Genomic DNA, 19,968 nt, shown 5'->3' on the forward strand with positions numbered 1-19,968 from the left:
CATAAAATAACATAGTGTACCATTTTATCTGACAAGGAAGACAAGACACAAAAAACCTCATCTGTTGGTTAACACCAAATACCCGACCGATTTTCCGTCTTCATCCTCCAACAGTTGAAGATGAAGAAAATCAATCTACACATTACCAAGTCAACGAATTCAGTTCAACAACCAATACAGTATATAGTTGTTTAGTTTTTTTTTTTCAATTTCAGCACTGCTTCTGTTTATCAATTAAGCCTTTCTCAAAGTCCTCTGTTATGCTGTCAGGATACAAGAGATTATAGATTAAATTGATTCAAGGCCAGTTGAGTAAATCTCTTCATTGTCAAGTTTACATTGACAGCCTGAGGTTGCAAGAGTGGTCTACTATATATCAATGTGTTCCTGACCGGTAGCATCATCTTTGCTGCACATCCTGTCAGTCAGACAGGAGTCAGAGTTCTAAGTAAGGTCAAGTAGAGATAAAGGTCAAGTGTCAAGGTCATTTTGAATTTTGTCTTCAGCATGAAAGCACATAAATTATATTTATATTTCAGCTTGACATTTTAAGGCTTCAAATAAATACCTTTCTCCAACTCTTTAGCACCCCAAAAACAAAGGCCCATGACTTCATAAGCAGGACCCAAAAACAGACATCCATTTTGAACAAACACATAGATGTAGATCTCAGGACACCTAGGAACTATTAGTGTCAGACATGTACGGAATGTTCTGTTCTGGTTCTAGTACTTGTACACTAAGACAAAAGGCCTTGGCAGACTTCCGTGTTTAAATCCTGTTGCGTGTGCTGCTGTATGGCTGCCAGCCAACAATATAACATTATCAGCAATGTACTGTATTTGCCAGCTACCAACAAATCATTTTACTTTGTTACTTGTGGTTGGTCTTAGGATCAAAGCTGTGGTATAGATCCTAGAGACAAGGGGCCAATAAAGTCACGTTTTAAATCGCTTTAAACAGGTATTATTTAATTATTTATTTAAAAGTAAATTAGTCTTTTATTCCTCACACACAAACATAGAATAACATACTGTACCAAATAAAAGTAGCATACTATAAGAGATTGAATGGATTTTAACGGCAAAACCCATCCATGGCCAGGCTGTCCCTAAATTCCATAAGCTGCATAACAATCCAGCATAGAGTCTCTGGGCCCTATTTTGCACGTCTTAACCCATTAAGACCTGAGGTTCCGATTCTACAAAATGTCTTCTAAATCCTAACAGTCTTTTGAAAAAACCTATGTTTGCTTTAAAAATACATATATTGAAAGATTTGCGCAAACTTTCACGATTTTTCAAAAATAGCAGATCTACAAGCTCGTAGATCTGCTATTTTTGAATAGCCAAATAAATCTTAAAATGACACAGATGTATTCCCGGTCTTAATGGGTTAAGTACCAGGTCTTATGACTTAACTTAAGACCTGGAGGCGTGGCCAATGCCGTTTGGCCATTCAAAATAGCCAAAACAGCCTTGGCCACGCCTCTAGGTCTTAAGTTAAGTCATAAGACCTGGTACTTAGGAAGCGCAAAATAGGGCCCTCTGTCTTCAGCCACCATCGGAGGTCACCGCTGTGGACATGTAACACGGGTGTGTCCAGGCTCATGGCAGATGCCACAGGTACGTGGTTTCTTGGCAGCGGGAGGTTTGTTGGCAGTTGCACCTCCCGTTTTCTTCCACGCCTTCTTCCCTCCGTCTGCCCCACCAGCGACTCCACCAGACCCGCCTCCAAAACCACCTGAGCCTGGGGAAGAGAGGTCACACGCAAACGTTTTAATTTCAAGGACCCCAATAACTCTTGAGAGTGTACAAAATGTAAACTATCAGTTACAGACATGTAAGGGTCCATTTGGAACCCCCTCAAGGAACCCCGAGGGTCCCTGGACCCCACTTTGAGAACCACAGAGTTAAAGGAAGGTAAAAAGAAGGATAACAGATCTGTTATCCTAACAGTTCCAGGTATGCTGGAAACGGAGGAAAGCACTGAAACATGTCATCTTCACATCTGCGAGTGCCTCAAGGTCCCAGTGAATGTGTTTCTGAGTCATGACATTTCTTCTATAGCGCTACCGCTACATAAATGTGTAGGTGAGATTGCGTATGATGACTTGTTGACTAGTTAGATGCTAGTTGCTCACAAATGCTATGTACGGTATGTAGATGGATGTATGCTGTTTGCTTGTCCACAGATGCTAAATGTCATTTAATGATGTAATTTAGACAGGTGCTATATATGTGATGTTTACCTGCTATTTTAGTTACTTAGTAGAACATGCTTCTTTTATTGGCACGCTATTTACTTGGCTAGTACTTACTCGATCTTGCACATTCAAAGTAGCTCTGGATAATCTTCCAAATTCTAAAATTGACAAATCTGATATACTAGTACTGTATATATTATGTATTGTTTGCAACTTTATATATGTGTATCTCTGTGTGTCAAGTAGAGTAACATTTTTAGGATGTCTGAGATCAGTTTGCGTGTGTTTCATGCATGCGTGTTGCGTGCGCGTGTCTGCTCTTCACCTGACGGAGGCATATTCTCGTCAGCCCACAGGAAGAAGCCACACTGCTGGTCCCTCGGTCTCCCACAGGTGTGGAACGTGCGTCCTTTGTTCTGCCCGTCCTTCTGCACCGTCCTCATCACCGCTGGCTCGTTACAGTTGCACATGGTCTCTCCTCCACCACCACCACCACCACCTCCTCCTCCACCCCACCCGCCTCCGTCTCCTCCAGGGCTGTTCCCAAAGCCCATGGAAGGCCGGGGAGGTTGATGGGGAGGCTGAGAGTTCCGTACTGTCGGTGGGTGAGGAGCTCTGCCCTGCGGCGCCCCCTGTTGGTCCGGTTGATCGGCCCAAAGGAAAAAGTTACAGCTTCCGCCGTTGCACTTGTAGAACTGACGTCCTTGGTTGGCGCCGTCTTTGCGCACAGTGAGGAGCAGAGCATCCTGGCCACAGTTACACACCACAACGTCATCGCTGGGGTCCGCAACGGCACCGTTGCTGCCGCTGCCGCCACCCAAGCTAGGCCGGGACTGGGGGGTCCAAGATGGTCGCGGGGGTGCTATGGATCTCGGTGGGTCTGCTGTAATGGGCCGGGGGGCTGGTGGACGAGGATCACCTCCCCCACCTCTTCCTGTTCCCCCGCCTCTTCCTGCTCCCCCGCCTCTTCCTGCTCCCCCGCCTCTTCCTGCTCCCCCGCCTCTTCCTGCTCCCCCGCCTCTTCCTGCTCCTCCGCCTCTTCCTGCTCCTCCGCCTCTGCCTGTTCCTCCACCTCTACCTGTTTCCCGTGTGCCTCCACCTCCTCCCCCAGCGCCTCCTGCTCCTGCTCGGAGATATTTTAGGTCGAGCACTTCCCTCAGGGTCTCATCACATCCACCAATGCAGCCGACAAACTCCAGAGGCATCATGGGAGGCAGGGTGCCCCGACGGAACTTGAACTTTAACCTGGGGAGAATAAAGCACAGGGGACATGGCGGTTTAACAGCACTGAGACTCAGTGTGTGACCAAATAAATGAACTGAAAAGATGTTGAGCTGTACTCCAGCATTGTTTAGAGCTGTATCACAGATACTATGGTATAATGTTTGATATGAGGAGAACATAAAACTGTGCATTAATGAGGTAATTGTAGTCATCGTCTGAGTGGAATGTGCAGTGCTGGCAGATCTGCTCTCCATGTACACGTTGTGATAATCGACACCTGGCAAGATAAGCTCCATTGTGGCAGATCCATTCTCTCAGCAGTATCTGAGACTTCATATGAACCAAATATGCAATAAGGTGAAAACGCTGTGTACTTTCTGATAAAGGAAAGTGTACAAAGAGACGGAGAGAAGGGGAGGTAGACATGGAGAGGGATAGAGCAGGAAAAAGAAGGAAGAGGCGGCAGGGGTTGAGATAAAAGGCAAAGGGGAGTTGATAAAGGGAAAATGAGAAAGAGACCAACAGCAATTATATAGGGCTCATATCGTTGTGGTCGGGCAGAAACCTTGTATCTCCATATTTCACATTTTTTTCGTAAATGAATGCCCTAATACTACAGTGTCACACAAATGTGACAAAAATAGCCGATCTACAAGCTCGGCGTATTTTTGCTATTTCTGAATGAAAGTGAAAGTGGTTAACACATTAAAATCGGGAAAGTCATTTTAGATTTTAGCTATATATTTAGCAACATACGTTTTTCAGAAAACTACAGCAGATATACAAGCTCACTTTGTGCCGCGCTGCAAGCTTGTACATCTACTATTTTCAATCATTTTTGTGTGTTTGAAAAATGCTGAATAACTTTTATTTAACTTTTTATTCGATTTTTTGGGGTCTTTTTATGCCTTTATTTAGAGAGGGATAGGGAAAGTAGGCTGACATGAAACAAGGAGAGAGATGGGCGGGTGACACGCAGCAAAGGCCGTCTGGATCGGGAGTCGAACCCGCGACACGTTGTCAGGCTGGCATTGCAGCCTAAGGTGCCTGGACCGTCACGCTATGGCCCAAGCCACTTTTTTTTAAAAACACAAATCTTCTCTTCTGGGGGTCCCTGGCACAAAACATTTTCAGATGGGAGCTCCGCGGCCAATTACATATCATTTTGGGGGTCCTTGGTACGAAAAATCTTAAGAACTACTGATTTAGAAGGCATTTGTAGAATCGGCCTCAGGTCTTAATGGGTTAACTATGTCTGTGGGTTTTATAAATATTGAACCAATGAATACATACAAGGTTTCCACCAGACAGCAACGATTTAGGAGTGTTCCTGTGAAAGAGAGAATGTGTTTGTGTGTTTGTTGGGGTCTAATCTATTAACATACAGTGTAGGAGTGTGAAGAATATAAGGAAAGATATGTATATCTTGTATTTTATTTTAGTTTTAAGAAAAACAACTTATGAGTTCTGCACCCAACTAGTCGCTATAGTAACAGCTGTTGGTGTGTAGCATTGCCCTGCGTTTGGATTGAAGAGAAGACACGACACGTGAGAGAAGGGTTAACACCCACGTGAAGACAGAGATTTTGACCAGTTCTTGCAATGCAAAGTGTTTTGTGTTTACTGACTCCATGTGTTAGCCACTTACACCCATATACTTACTTAATACTTAATGGACCGGGGCGGGGTCCCCCAAGGCTATATCCTGTTTTGCCCTCTACATCAAATCAAGATGTAGCCCATCTACACGCTCATGCGACGCTTTGTGAGCTTGTAGATCTGCCATTTTCGCTTTGAGCAGGTTACAGTACACACAGGAGCAGCAACCCCCTTTTTTTACATTCTTATTGGGATGGAGATTTTGTCTCTTGTATAAGTTATTCCTGGTTTAGAAAGAATCAAAGTGTGTAATATTATAATCATACCCAAAGGCGGTACAGAAATATAGCAACCACTGACTTTTGATAAACCTTTTTCACATCAGACATTTTGACATATCATAGATGATTAAATGTAGCTGAAGGTGATAACATTAAGGGGCAAGGATTGAGGAATTGTGATGTAATTTGATTCATTGCTTACATATGGCATAAATTGTGCCAACATGAAGTAGCACAGTTTGGACGGACAGATAGCGATCAGAGAGATTATGACGTTTTACAAAATATAAAAACTTTTGGCACCTGGGAAACAGTGGCAAGAAACATGTATCTAGGCTACAAGGGTTCTAGAAAAATCTAAATCATCCGGGTGGTGCAGGGGGTAAAGTTCCTGCCCCGTAATGGAAACACTGCGAGCGCTTCAACAAACACAATTTTCATATTTTTGTTCTGCCAAATTCCTGAATATTATCTGCACAATTAGCATTGTGCAGATGAGCCGAGTGCTTTACAGTGAAAAGTGACAGTTGTCCAGTCAATACTCACATGTGTACGGGCCGAGGCTGGCAGGTGGGACAAATGCTCTCATCTCTGCTGACCTCCAGCACCATGTTGTCAGGGAACCACACAGCTGTCTTACAGTCTGGGTAGCCAGAACAGGACAGGAATTTACTGGAGAAGGTTAAGGGAGAGAAGAGATAGAAAAAGAAGAGAGGAAGGGAGCAGGAATAATTAGGTAGAGCAAGAAAAAGAGGATTTTTTTTAGTTTTCGATCTTAAAGCTACAATGGAACTTTCCTGTTCTACCCCGGCTTTCAACCCGGGTCTCCTGTGCAAGTGCTGAAATGTTAACCACTGAGCCAATAGAGCCTGCCTGCTTGCTCAAGGGAGAAACTGAACTGAAGTTTGACCCAAATCTCTGTCAAACCAGAACATGGGAGCAGGGAGACCAAATACAACCACCCCAATTTTATAAGTCATATTGTAATATTGTAATAATATACTCTACCATACAGATTAAAATTGTATTCAGTTACAGCTTTAATACTGCTTTAGGTTACCCTTGCAGGGTTTAAAGAGCACAAAACATATGGGGCCTTATTCTTGGAATTATGCTTAAACTTATTTTCATGATATAATTATTCCTGATTCATAGAAAATTTACTTTAGTTTACATTTGTGCACACATGAATGTGGTTTACAATCACCTTTGCCTCTGGAAAAGGACCAATTACATATTTTAATGTAGGTATATAAATGTATCACATGAGTAAGAGTATTTATTCAGATTGAGCCATGGAAAACAAAAGAAAGAGGAAAACAAGAGTTATTTTGTGCACCCGTTTGTCGGCTTTAAGTGGACAACGCATCTACAGTATCTAACTGTCAAGATACAAAGCATAGCAAGGACTACACAGTTGGCAGGATGCAGCTAACAGACGGCTGGGATATACCAGACCTGTCACCGAGTTCTCTCTGGAAAGACCCCAAAACAAGGAATCCCAGAAAACTTGGACAGTTACAGGTATGGCATAGTTACAGCATGTCCTCCTCTCCAAAACAGGGGCCAAATCAGCACAAAATGATTTGTTGGGAAATGAAAGCTTCATGAGCAAAAAACTCCTGTCTCTAAAAAGGTGTTCCCTTCATTAAGTCAATGTTTTTGCCACAAAATTCATAGAATCTCTCATGTCTAACTGAAAACATGTTTGGATATTCGCTTAATTCCTCAAACCTGTAACTCACGACGGTATAAACAGTATAGAAGGTACTGTAGGTATGAATTTGCCCTACGCTATGGATTTTGACTATACTTTTTTTTCTCCCTGCTGTACTTGAAGTCAGTTTTAATTTTCACTTTCTGCAGCTTGATCTTATTGTATTTCATTAAGTGTTTTTCAGAGATGAAAGTTACATGAGAAATTAAGGTGTGTTTTTTCCTACAGTATAGCAGTTTTGCACACAAGAAATCTTAAAATGCTGTACCTCTGTATTATGTGAAATGTGTCCTTATATTGAAATTTTAAGAAAAAGGAATATATTGTTGTGATACAGTATATACCGTTACCATCAGTGCTTCAAATTAAATAGTGCTAAAATAGTATTCCAAACTGACCAACCCTACAGTAAATGATAAAATGCCAGTGAATTTGCCCATGAACAGAACACACAGCTCTCTATAGTTCAAAGGATGAGCGCTCCTATACCTATAACACAACATAATCATCAGGAAATTCACTTATATAGTCTGACATGGACATAGAGATATGATCATTTCCACATCTAACTGTACTGTACAGGACAGAGCAGCCCTCAGTTTTGTCTCACTTGTTTCCTTCTCTCTTCGTCTTCAGCACCATGTTCCCTCCACAGTGAGGACACTTCCTGACCGGGAGGGGAATCTCCATGTCCTGCTGCTCTGTCTCTGTGAACTCCTGAGCTGCACCCAGGTACGGGGCCAGAGCTTCATCCAACCTGACACACAACATCAATCACAACAGTACATTCATTGTCTCTGCCATGCCGAAGGTTTTCGCCCCTGTCCGTCTGTCCTTGTGTGTGTCAAGTCAAGTCAAGTCAAATGTATTTATATACAGTAGCACATTTAAAAACAACACAGCTGACGCAAAGTGCTTTCCATAACAAGAGCAAAAAATAGACCTTAGTCTATACACAAAACAAAATAAAGGCATATAAAAAAGCAGTAGCAAACAACAACAAAACAAAACAAACAAATAGAAACAAAGCAATAATCTCAAACTGTGTTAAAAGCAAGAGTATAAAGGTGGGTCTTCAGTTTGGATTTGAAAATCTCAATGGTGGGCCTTATCTTAATTATATTATTCCAGAGTATAGGAGGCAGATCTTTGTTGTCCAAACATCACCCAAATCACACATTATCTCTATACTCTATAGTCATGTGATCAAGACGGATCTGTACGATTTTTCATATTCCATCCTGATTGGCATCTAAAGTTTGCAGGGGTGGCTCGTTTTGAACAAAATGCCTCAAATCATGAATGGAGCGGCCGATTGCCATGACACTTTACATTGGCCTGTTATAGCACCACCAGGAGGACTTTTTTTGCGCTTTGTTTCTATGAACAGATTTTGTCTAAACATCACGCAAATCGGTACACATTATCTCTATAGTCATGTCATCAAGACGGACCTGTCAGATTTCTCATATTTATCCTCATTGGCTAAGATTGACTTCTACTACCTGGCCTGGTGGAGACCTGTGCTCAGAGGGTCACATTAATTTTCCTAGTTCTTAGCTGTGTCACAATTACTTAATAAGTGCAACAACCAAGTTTAGGACAGGATAAGTGTACATAACCTCTTAATGTTAGATCCACACAATGAAATGAGCTGTTACTACAATGTTAAGTGCTCTCTCTGTCAGTCAGTCAGGCATAATTATTTTCATTATGTCTGCCAATGCACTTGGACAAGTAATATTTTTCCATCCCATTCCATTTGTTTTACTTTCAGCTAGATAACTTTTACTGATCAAGAGATTATGAAGACTTGAAATTTCAAGGTCACAATTATTTAATAAGTAATACCTCAATTGGAAAAGGCATTGCATAGTATTATTGGCAGGTGTACAGAGTATACTCTAATGAGTGCAATCTTTCTAGTTCTACTCTGTGACTCACTTCTTGGCCTTCCTGACAGACCCGATGAAGACTGTTTTGTATTTCTGGATGTGGTACTGCAGCACGCTCTGTTTGTCCTTCCTCCCTTCTGACACCAGCTTCAGGTCTGCTTCCAGCTCTGCTCGCAGGTTAGGTTTTGACATCTCAAAGCCCATGGAGTTGTAACCTACACAGTAAATCCCACCGTTCATTTACTTAACTAATTAACACATTCCATGCCAGACGTTAATCTCATAATGTACTCACCAGTGCCAACGTGTTATTGTTGTTTTTTTGTTTTTTTCACGTCACCATAGATCTTGTTAAAATCCTTAAGATTGAGCTGTGCACTGTCTGTTTACATCCGCGAGATCTCACTGAATCTACCAGTGAAAACCACATGTCAAACGGAGCTCCATGGTTGTAGTTAGAGCGGATTACGTTAAACAGTGATATGCGAGGAGAAAAAACTACAGGAAGAGAATTGAGTTTCAGTTTCGTCTGTAGAACGAGGGCCGACGTGATCGGCAAAACCGGATCCCAAATAATTCTGTTTCTGGTCTTCAAACCGGAACCGGAAATGGATCAACAAAATCCGAAAGTGCACCTGGGGGGGGATCTACGCGAACCAGCGGTTCGCGTAGATCTACGCGATTGGCACGCTGCGGCTTTAAATAGGTTTGCGTAGATCTACGCGATTGGCACGCTGCGGCTTTAAATAGGTTCGCGTAGATCTACGCGATTGGCATTCAATGTGTTAAGGCCTGAGGCCGATTCTACGAATGCCTTCTAAAATCAGTAGTTCTCAAACCTTTTCGTGTCAAGGACCCGGCGGACCCCCATCTGAAAATGTTTTGTGCCAGGGTCCCCCAGAAGAGAAGATTTTTAATATTTTTCAAAAACTTTCAAAAATAGCAGATGTACACGCTCGCAGTGCGGCACGAAGTGACGCACATGTGAGCTTGTATATCTGTTATTTTTGAGAACCACTGTTCTAAACCAATGTTCTAAATGACACAGATGCTTTCACGGCTTTAATGAGTTAAAAACCCCATGCGTTCTGTGAAAGTTTTCCCCAGAATACAGATGCTGTGGTTTAAGTGGTTAACTCTGAGAGTTATGGATCAATTTTTACACTCTTAAATGAACAATTTTACTGTGTACACACACGCACACACGGACGCACACACGGACGCACACACACACACACACACACACACACTCGCACTCTAATGGCAATATATTTGCTGAATGAGTCATAGTTTCCTATGAGACAAAGCAGAATAACGTCAGAGCGTGGCCCTATCTGCGTGGTGTATGCAGTGAGGATGGGCTTGTGTGAGTTTGTGTGTTCGTACCCTCCACAAGACCCATGCCTAGTTCTCCGGGGATGAACCTCTGGTCATCAGTCAGCCCCACATACATACGGCTCTTTATGGTTTCTATGTGGTCAGCGTGGGTTGCATCTGTACCTGTAGGCATTGTGAGAAAACGTTTTTGAGAGAGTCATAAAATCCCTCATGGAGCTGAGGGGGGAAAACGAAAATGTCATAACCAGGTAAAAAAAACATACATTTAAAGTCAAAGGCTATCTATCCATTTAAAGTCAAAGGCTATCTACAGTATCTATCTATTTATCCATCCATCCATCCATCCGTCCATCTAAAGACATGTTAATCCCGGCTGGATTTCTAAAAACATCCCAACGTCTGTCAATATGCACCCTATACTGTAGATACAGCAAATGCCATGTTAACCTGGATTTACAAAATCAACAAATCAAATCTGTCTGTGTGAGTACAGCCCAATGGCGATGCCCCTGCTCTATTTACTCTACTCCAGGTTTTCAATAGCCTGCACCCATGACTGTTAAGAGTCAATCCTATATACTGTATGTGAGACTAATCTGATATACTGTTCCATATATGAAGCTGTTGCAGGGCGATGGTGTGATGGCAAATATGTATTTCACATGTGCCATGCTGTTTTCCCATCACTGAAAGTCTATTTGTGCATCTAAGAGATAGAAAAAGATTCTCTCTCTCTTTCTGTGTGTGTGTGTGTGTGTGTGTGTGTGTGTGTGTGTGTGTGTGTGTGTGTGTGTGTGTGTGTGTGTGTGTATATTGTACGTGTGTGTGTGTGTGTGTGTGTGTGTGTGTGTGTGTGTGTGTGTGTGTGTGTGTGTGTGTGTGTGTGTGTGTGTGTGTGTGTGTGTGTGTGTGTGTGTGTGTGTGTGTGTGTGTGTATTGTACCTGTGTGTGTGTGTGTGTGTGTGTGTGTGTGTGTGTGTGTGTGTGTGTGTGTGTGTGTGTGTGTATATTGTACCTATGCCATGTTTCTCCATCAGTGATATGAGATCAGCCTCAGTCAGCAGCTGAGGAGCGCTGGTTTGTCCGTCCACCATCTCTATAGCCGAGGGCTGGAACTGGGAACCTTGTTGGTACACTGGGATCACCTAGTGTCAGCATGTATCATACACACAAACGTTTTTAGTTTTTTTTACACAGTGCAGTCGAGCTGTGGGGATCAGTGGAGGTAATGTGGAAATCATGATTATTGTGGTAGAAGCACCAACTGCTAGAACCAACACTTCTCCTCGTTCACACACACTAAAGAGTCTAAAAGCCCTGCTACTGGCCCCTAGGGGCCACTGTGCTTGCCCCTTAAGCACCACAGTGGGTGACATTGCCATCCCCAGAGCCCCATGCTGGCACTACTGGGGTTATGAAATTACTATTAGTGGGCTTGTGGTGGTGGGGTCTCTAGATTTTGAGATATCTTGTGTGAAAGTGAAAATGTTGGAACTAGGGGAAAGGTCATAGATCACTGAAATCATTATGGTTCATTCTCTGCAGAGCATGAAGTAGCACAGAACATTCCATGGCAATCTAGGCAGTAGGTTTTGATATAGTATGTATGATGTACTGTTGGACGGACAGACCAACCAAACAGCATTGCCATCCGTAGCCACTTGAATCCTATATACATCATTGTAGATCAAACGTAAAAGACGTTTTAAGTTTGCTAGTTTCACTGAATGTTGGTCTATTTTATCCTATTATGACATGTGCAGAAATACGTAAAAATTATTAGGGTACCGTAATTGTCAATTCTAATCATGCACTTCAGTGTAGTGTATGTCAAAAGTTTTTCATACAGGACCTTTTAAAACGTAGTTACAAAGTATGTTACACTGCCAGAGTTTGTCTTTTGTCTGTATTCACCGTATAACATGTTCCTTTAATAATCATAGGCACACACACCTTGGTGCTCCACTTGTCATAGGGATAAACATCCAGGTAGTTTCTGGCGATTATCATAAGTCCAGAGGCGGAGAACCTCTCCTGGGCGATATCTATTTCTACCACGGTCTCCTGCCCCACAGCATCCTGGGATACACAAGCCAGGAAGTGACGGACGATAAACTCATACACAGTTCTCTCGTTGCCCTGGAGACGTAGGGTAGAAACAGAATGACATTTATTTATAATCACTTCAGTTGTAACAGTAGATACACATGGGGTGCACACATAAGCACAATGCTAGCATATGTGGCATTTTAACAAGTGCAGTGTGTGTTGGTTGAATATTTCTAGCTTTATGTGCTGTACCTGCAGAGCGTTGGCATATTTGGTAGGGTGTATGGGGGGATGGGCCTGGTCAGACTTGTTGCCCTGCCGTGGGTTGGGTCCCCCAGGCTGGTCTAGGACCCGTTGGGCAAACGTTCCCCAGGCTTGGCTCTCGGTTTGCTGCTCCACCAAGGGAGCCAATGCCAAGTCTTTGGGGAACATGTTGGTCTCCGTGCGGGGGTAGCTGATGAACCTGAGGGGAGGGGATATACAAAGGCCATAACTAACAGGTTATATGATGATAGGAGTAGGACAGGTGGTCAAATATTAGTTTTTCAAAAAATGTAGTGGTTCTTGAAGCAGATTTGCAGAGTGAGATGGATGTCGATAGACAGTTTTGTGTATATTGGACTCACAACGTAGGAGTTAGGACTTTTAAAACTTCTATAAAAACTAAATCATTTACTATCTCACAGAAATGTGCACAACCTTCAGGCTTGAACCCCAACAATAAAATAAAATAAAAAGAGAATAAATGGAAACACTGATAAGAACATTTACATATAATTGAACAAGGACAGTTTTCACACGTTTTCACACGTGGCAGTAGAATGCATGTTTTAACTACTTTTATAACGTATACAAATACTTACCCTTGTGTGTACAGCTTTTCAGCTATTTTCATGGTCTCTTTTGCAGTTAATCTTAGCTTCCGTGATGCCAGTTTCTCCAGTTCCTGTCAGAGAGATGGGGGAAAGGACTGTCAGGGTTCAGGGCAGCAGGGACATCACAAACCAGGGTTCAAGTCTCTGACTTCAAACATCCTACTCTTTTTTCATTTGTATGTACTGTATGTGTCCTGGTATTCTATGTATTAAAGTGCTATATAAATAAAGCTGCTTATCATTAGCTCAAACAGAATTAAGTATGTATATTTGTTTTTATCATTTTGTGTATCCATATATTCTTACCACGGTGTCCAACGGCACCGGCCTCCACTTGCTCTTGGGTTTACTGGTTACTGAGGTGACTGTTGCTAAGGGATTCTGAGAAGAAGATTCTTCTGTAAATCTGTTATGTACTGTATACATACATATTATATGTTTAGCCATTTTAAGACAAACAACGCTTCCCACTCAGAATATTGATATGGGGGGGGGGGGGGGGGGGGTTAATTACACAGGGAGGAAGGGATAAACACAAGTTATACCTGAGAGCTTGACAGAATATAATTAAAAAACATCTCATCTTATTTGACATACAGCAGTAGTTCCCAAACCATTTAGCTCGAGACCCAAAAGAGAAATTTTAAGTCCCCCCAAACCAGTGAAAATTGCCAATCTACAGGCACACAACGTGCTGCGCTTTGATTATCTTTTTTTCTGAAATATTTGGATTTTTTGTCATTTTTGAAAATCGTTGGATTCCTATGTAGACACACAGCGCAGATGTACAAACAAAAAATATAGTACATACACTACACGCACCTCCATGCATATCTGGTAGAGAACCAGGCATGCTGTGTGGTGGAAAAGACGGTTTCTTTTCCAGCTGAAATCGACAGTATCCTCCTCCATTGTATGGAGAACTGATGAAGAGAGGGAACGAGAGAGAGAGAGTTAAGAGAGGTGTATGGGAGAGAAAGGGAGGAAAAAAATGAATATCAAAGTAATACATCATATTTTGGGGGCGGAAAGACATGCGACACAGGTCTGCAGCCGGAATTCCTATTTGTGTGTATTGTGTATTGTGTATAGGTATACAGGTGTGTGCTGTACACGGCTGTTTTTACCTTTGATCTTGTAGAAGGTCTCAGGTATGAAGGCCTGGATGGCTTTGAACCGTTCCACCACAAACCCCAGAGTGGGAAACTGACAGCTGCCGTACGAGACCAGCTGATTGGCCAGAGACTCAGGAAAGATCTTCTGAAGCCGGAGCGTCTGGAAGCGAGTGAAGGACGCACCTGAGGCAGAAGACAGAGTCCAGTTAGATCAGTAGAACCAACTACTGGTGCCATCTGCAATTTTAAGATAAAGTTTGGCTTTCCAAAGTCCTCTCTGTTAATCTCTGTTAATATTAAGATAATACTAATTAGGGAGGCGTTTTCATGGATTGCACGATTCGCACTGCAGTTCTACCAAGACTTACACACTAAAATTTCCAGGGCTAGCCTACATCCTTGTGTACAATATAGGTCAGTGGACCTACACTGTAGCTGACGTAATCTAAAGCAACCAGCTTCAGATTACATCAGCTAGCTTTTAGTCTGTTCATGTACTGGACAGAATTGACTGTGCATTGGGTTTTAGGGCTGCAGTCTATCAATTACTTTCTTAGTGATTATTATATCTATTCTTTTTTCAATTAATCAAATAATTGAGAAGCATGTTGTTGTTTTTCCGTTTTTTATTTATCATCATATCAATGAATCTACGCAAAACAATATTTTATAATCGTCAATATAACCCACATAGCTGCTTATGGAACAGCAACACTAGGCATTCCTTAAGAACCAACTGTCGGGTAAATTTATATTGTTGGCCTGATCACATTACCTATCCTGAGGTCCAGCTCCGTTCGAACATCAACAGCGTCGTTAACGTTAACGTCTGGCTCTATAAGTGTCTCACAGGCTCGTCGGATGGAGTTTGGAGTAATCTCAGAGAATTTTGCCCGTAACACTTGTATATTGGCCTTTACTGAAAAATACACACACAGTCATAATCATTATCATGAGCAAAATAGTACATTGTTGAAAATGTTTTGTTGCCTTTTATTGTATAGTCATATACACAGACATGCTTGTTTGAATAATTTATGTCAGTAAAAAGGGAGTTTGGCAAATTTGCAAGATGCCCAACCACCTCTGCCAACACACTGTAATATCATACCTGCTTTGCAGACATCTATGATCTCAAAGCCAATGTTCTCTCCCTCTCTGTCACAATCAGTCCAAATGACTAAAGCCTGGCACTGCCTCACCTCTTTCTCTAGGGTACGCTACAGAGGGAGAAGGAAGGAGGGGTAGAAGGGTGCAAGGAAATAGGGCAAGATTTTAAAAAATAAGTGAAAGTTACATAAAAAGGGCTTGAAATCTGTTAAAATGTCCATATTTAATATGTGTTGTCTTGATTTGGCAGATATAGCCCCCTGCTGCTAGCAGCATGTAAAGGCAATGAATATTATTATTATATTATTCATCAATATTATGGCCTTGTTGTTCAAAAGAAACATCTAATAAGCAATTACAGTTAATCAATTATGAGTAACTAGGACTCATTTTAAGCCACTACACATACCGGAACTAAAACTTGGGATTTCTCTATATTTTTTTAATCTCATGAAACTAATTAGCTCATGGAAAGACAATGCTAAATTATGTTCTAGGCGTTCTAGCATTACTGAAAGGATAGAGCATATAAACATACCTTGATTTGTACAGAATTGTCAGGACAATATTTTTCCACCTCAGCATCAAACAACAGCACGGGATTGCAACTATGCCTGAGGAGACGGTAGACATACAAAGTAGATACACAAAATAGGCTGAGATATGTGTTCACACATACAAAGCAAGCTGAATCAGAGGGGACCAAATTCTATTGGTCTTCCTGACTTCATTGACTCATAATGGTGGATAAGAATAAGATCAGCATATCGTCACTGTCAGGCAGGAACCTTCTATTTCTGTGTTTCACATTTGTATGTTTTTTTGTAAATGAATTCTCTACTTGGTCGTGCAGAAGTGTCGCACAAAAGTAGCAAAAACAAGACAATCTACAAGCGCACAGTGCATCACGAGGCAGCGCGTTGTGAGCTTGTAGATCGGCTGTTATCGCCACTTTTGAAGAGCTTGTGACTAAATAATAACTAAATTGGAACCATTGGATCACAGGTTCTTTTTTTCCATCTCCTGAAAAGTAACGGTTTTGGACGTAAAAAGGTTGGGTGGAACCCAACAGCGACGATATAATGCATGACTAGTTCTTAATAAATGGAAGGTAAGAGCAGAGTGTGTATGATGTGTACCAATACTGTACACTGTCTATTGCTGCTTAGTTACCAGTTCTTGAAATGTGCATTGAATTTCAAGTTCAGCAGATGTCCAGACACTGACGTCATTGTCACCGTCACATTCTGTAAGGGAAAGAATAATATACTAATAATGAATTTATATAAGACAGCTATAATTGACTAATATGTAAATCTACATTCACATACAAATCTATTACAATCTTAACTTACCTGACCAAACAGGTTGTATTCATATTCGTAGATTTTATTAAACTTTGACATTCCTTCTCTCTGGGAATGGAAAACATCAGTTAATACTATGGCAAATACTCAGGGTACGGATAACCAGATATACCAAAGTCTATTCAGGTAATTACACTGGTAGGAGATAAGCTGTAACAAACGAATAACAACCAATATAATAAAGTCCAAAGCTTCCACCCAGCATGTGGTGGTATTTATTTCGGAAATATAACAATTAGATTAGATTTAGATTACATTGGCCTCAAATGGGGATCTTATTCAGGTATTTACCCAGGCCTATAAAAAAAGAGTCCAAAAGAACGGTGTCAAAATTATATAAGGGCCTGATATCAGCCAGAACTAACTCCACTGAGTATATTAAAACTAAATGGAAAAAATAGTTGGAGATCAATATTACTACAGATGAATGGGAAAATATGTGTAAAACACAATATACGACCACTAACTCAAGAATGTGGAGGGAGTTCTGCTGGAAATTTTTAACCAGTTTTTTTATAACACCTAAAATTAAATCAAAACAACTGAAAACAGATCAACCATGCTGGAGACAGTGTGGCCACATGGAAGCGGGCCACGCTCACATATTCTGGAAGTGTCCCAAAATTAAAAAATATTGGCGAGATATCCACGCCACCATAGAGGCTGTTCTTGGATTTGAGATACCTCAGACATGTACTTTGTTGTTGTTGGGAAATATTCCTTAAGATTTCTTGACACATGACAAATATTTAATCAAAATCTTTCTAGCAGCAAGCAAGAAAGCGATCACGCGTCGCTGGTATCAACAGGATCCCCCAACCAAAGACAATTGGATGGACATAATAAGGGAAATATACACTATGGAAAAACTGACTTTCATACTCAGACTACAAGAGGACAAATTACACAAATACTGGGAAAAGTGGACATCTCTCTTTCAGCCCATGGACAATGTATAACCAATATGGAATAGAAAAATAACTAACAATTGTAGAATGCAGCCTATTTGTTTTTGTTTTTCTTTCTTGTTTTTCTTTTTGTACTGTCCTGTTTTGTTGTTTCAGTTTTTTCCCCCCCACTTTTATGTTCTGTCTTGTATTCTTGTATGTGTATCTGTCTTTTGAAAATCCTTTGTTCCAATAAGAATTGAGTTAAAAAAAGATTTAGATTACATTACATTACACGCCTTATCCACAAGGGAAATCATTTTGCTAGGGGTCAATACAGATAAGACAATAGGTAAATACACCACAGTTAAAATACACCACATTAAAACAATAAAAACAAGAACAAAAATAATTCTAATGTTATGTGACTCTGACACTATATAAAAAACAGACACTGTTATGTAACTATGACACTATAATGTGAAAGTGAATGGCAAAACAGAATTCCAATTGTCACGACTCACAAGTGCTATTCGTTTAAGCCTCGAGTGCGAATCTATGATCATCACAGGGTATATCCCTATTAGCTACTGTAAATCGTGCCCAGCACAGTTCATCCCAGTCCTTACCCTCCTCGCCGTCCCGCCAGACATGATCGCAGAAATCCCCTTGGCAGCATCATTCTTCTCAGCCACACACAGCACCCTCTTTATCTGCGTCCTGCGGATCATGTCAGCTGGCTCTGTGACTGTCCCACAACTACAGTAGTAACACCTGCTGGTCCTCTGGAGTCCTGATCTGAACAGAGCCCTCCGGAGGTTCTGTATCAGCATACCTCCCTTCCTAGCCTTGATACAAGACTGTCATATATTATATGACAGGTGACAGTCTTGTGATCAGAGGCTACCTCCGTTCCCTGCCCTCACAATGTGAGGTATGGCAACTGCCAACTGCCATAGCTTGGCTCCCTAGTCAAAATAAAAATTCACTTGTTAACATACATTTATAAACTGTCTCCGTATTGATTATGGTGTTATAAACTTATCGTAAAATAACATCAAAAGCAAATCAGAACAAAATGACAAATTTCACAAAGCATTACACGATTTCCCCCAACACTTGTATTCCCCCTATATATTGATATATATGGCACAGATGGCATTTGAAAAGTATGTTCCACTTGTGGGGTCAGGTCAGTGATGTGCATTATTATAAATAAGCAGGTAGTTCTCTCATGACAGTTGTTTAGGTGGATATAAAAATGAAAAATAAGCCGTCATCTCTGGATGCATTCTAGACTGTATTTGAAAGCTTAAGATGTCTCAAGGCATGTATGCACATTTGCCATGTTACACTGTAGCCCTTGCTATCTATCCTATAACTCAGTGGTTCTCAACCAGTGGTCCTTGAGGGGGTTCCAGGTGGTCCCCAGCTAAATGATGGAGAGTTGGTAACCAAATGGACCCCTTATAGATAGATCTTTAACTCTTGAGAGCGTTAAGTGAAACCAAATGGACCCATAAGGGTCCATTTGGTTTCATTTAACGCTCTTTAAGTTAAATTATTGTTATACATCTGCATTACTTAATTAAAGAATTGCTATTTTGATCAACGTTTGCCTGTTATCTCTCCTATATGGTACCAACATCAATACAGCATTTAATTGTGGGGTTGACAGGCTAAATCTCATCAAATGGTGGTCCGTGGCTCAAATGTGAACCACTGCCATAACCTATGAAATGAGTGTTTGCTTGGCCATTATATTGATGCTGTCAGCGGTGACCTTGCCATACCTTAGCCTTTGCTGAATTGATGCTCTACTCCTGCAGTCACTGTCACTTCCAACTTTCACTGGAAAGCTACCTCCTACAGCTAAGTTATGCTACTATGGCTAGCGTGATTAGCCCCATATAACGACGTGTATAAAATGTGTAAACATCGACATCAATCTTCCGATTGACATCTGGTGTTCGTTAAGGATCACACGAACACAAACATGGAGGTCAACGTGGGAAACATGCTGAATTTAAAAGTTTTTGAGGAGCGAACAGCGAGCATGCTGTGTTTACAAATTCCGCGCCTGAGTCAGTGTGGTGCTGTCGTAAAACTGTCGTAAAAGCGTGCGAAAGAAAATAAATACTTTGACACGAGACAAAGATGCATTGCATTTAATTAATATCGTATTATAATAATACAAAATGTGTGAAACTAATTATGTATATTTGTAAAGAATACAAACAGATAAATAAATACATCTATTTCATGAACCCTGGTAGTAGCATGATCACGTGACAAGAATCCGCTC

The 19,968-nt window shown here is 41.3% G+C and overlaps 1 protein-coding gene across 1 annotated transcript; it reads right to left on the reverse strand.

Annotated features, from left to right (window-relative positions):
- Positions 1–243: 243 nt before the first annotated feature.
- top3a (DNA topoisomerase III alpha) lies at positions 244–19,733 on the reverse strand. Its single transcript, XM_080447750.1, has 20 exons — positions 19,457–19,733; positions 18,293–18,631; positions 16,765–16,824; positions 16,583–16,656; positions 15,948–16,023; positions 15,411–15,519; positions 15,075–15,218; positions 14,312–14,482; positions 14,007–14,107; positions 13,491–13,565; positions 13,173–13,255; positions 12,562–12,772; positions 12,214–12,399; positions 11,276–11,405; positions 10,309–10,422; positions 8,972–9,137; positions 7,638–7,784; positions 5,857–5,982; positions 2,532–3,451; positions 244–1,749 (listed from the first exon to the last, which is right to left on the reverse strand). Exons 2-20 carry the CDS (start codon positions 18,494–18,496, stop codon positions 1,571–1,573), a joined length of 3,276 nt encoding a protein of 1,091 aa, XP_080303876.1. The 5' UTR covers positions 18,497–18,631; positions 19,457–19,733; the 3' UTR covers positions 244–1,570.
- Positions 19,734–19,968: the final 235 nt, after the last annotated feature.

This window comes from Gymnoscopelus braueri, assembly GCF_963280865.1.
Source record: "Gymnoscopelus braueri genome assembly, chromosome: 13".
Classification (NCBI taxonomy): Eukaryota; Metazoa; Chordata; class Actinopteri; order Myctophiformes; family Myctophidae; genus Gymnoscopelus; species Gymnoscopelus braueri.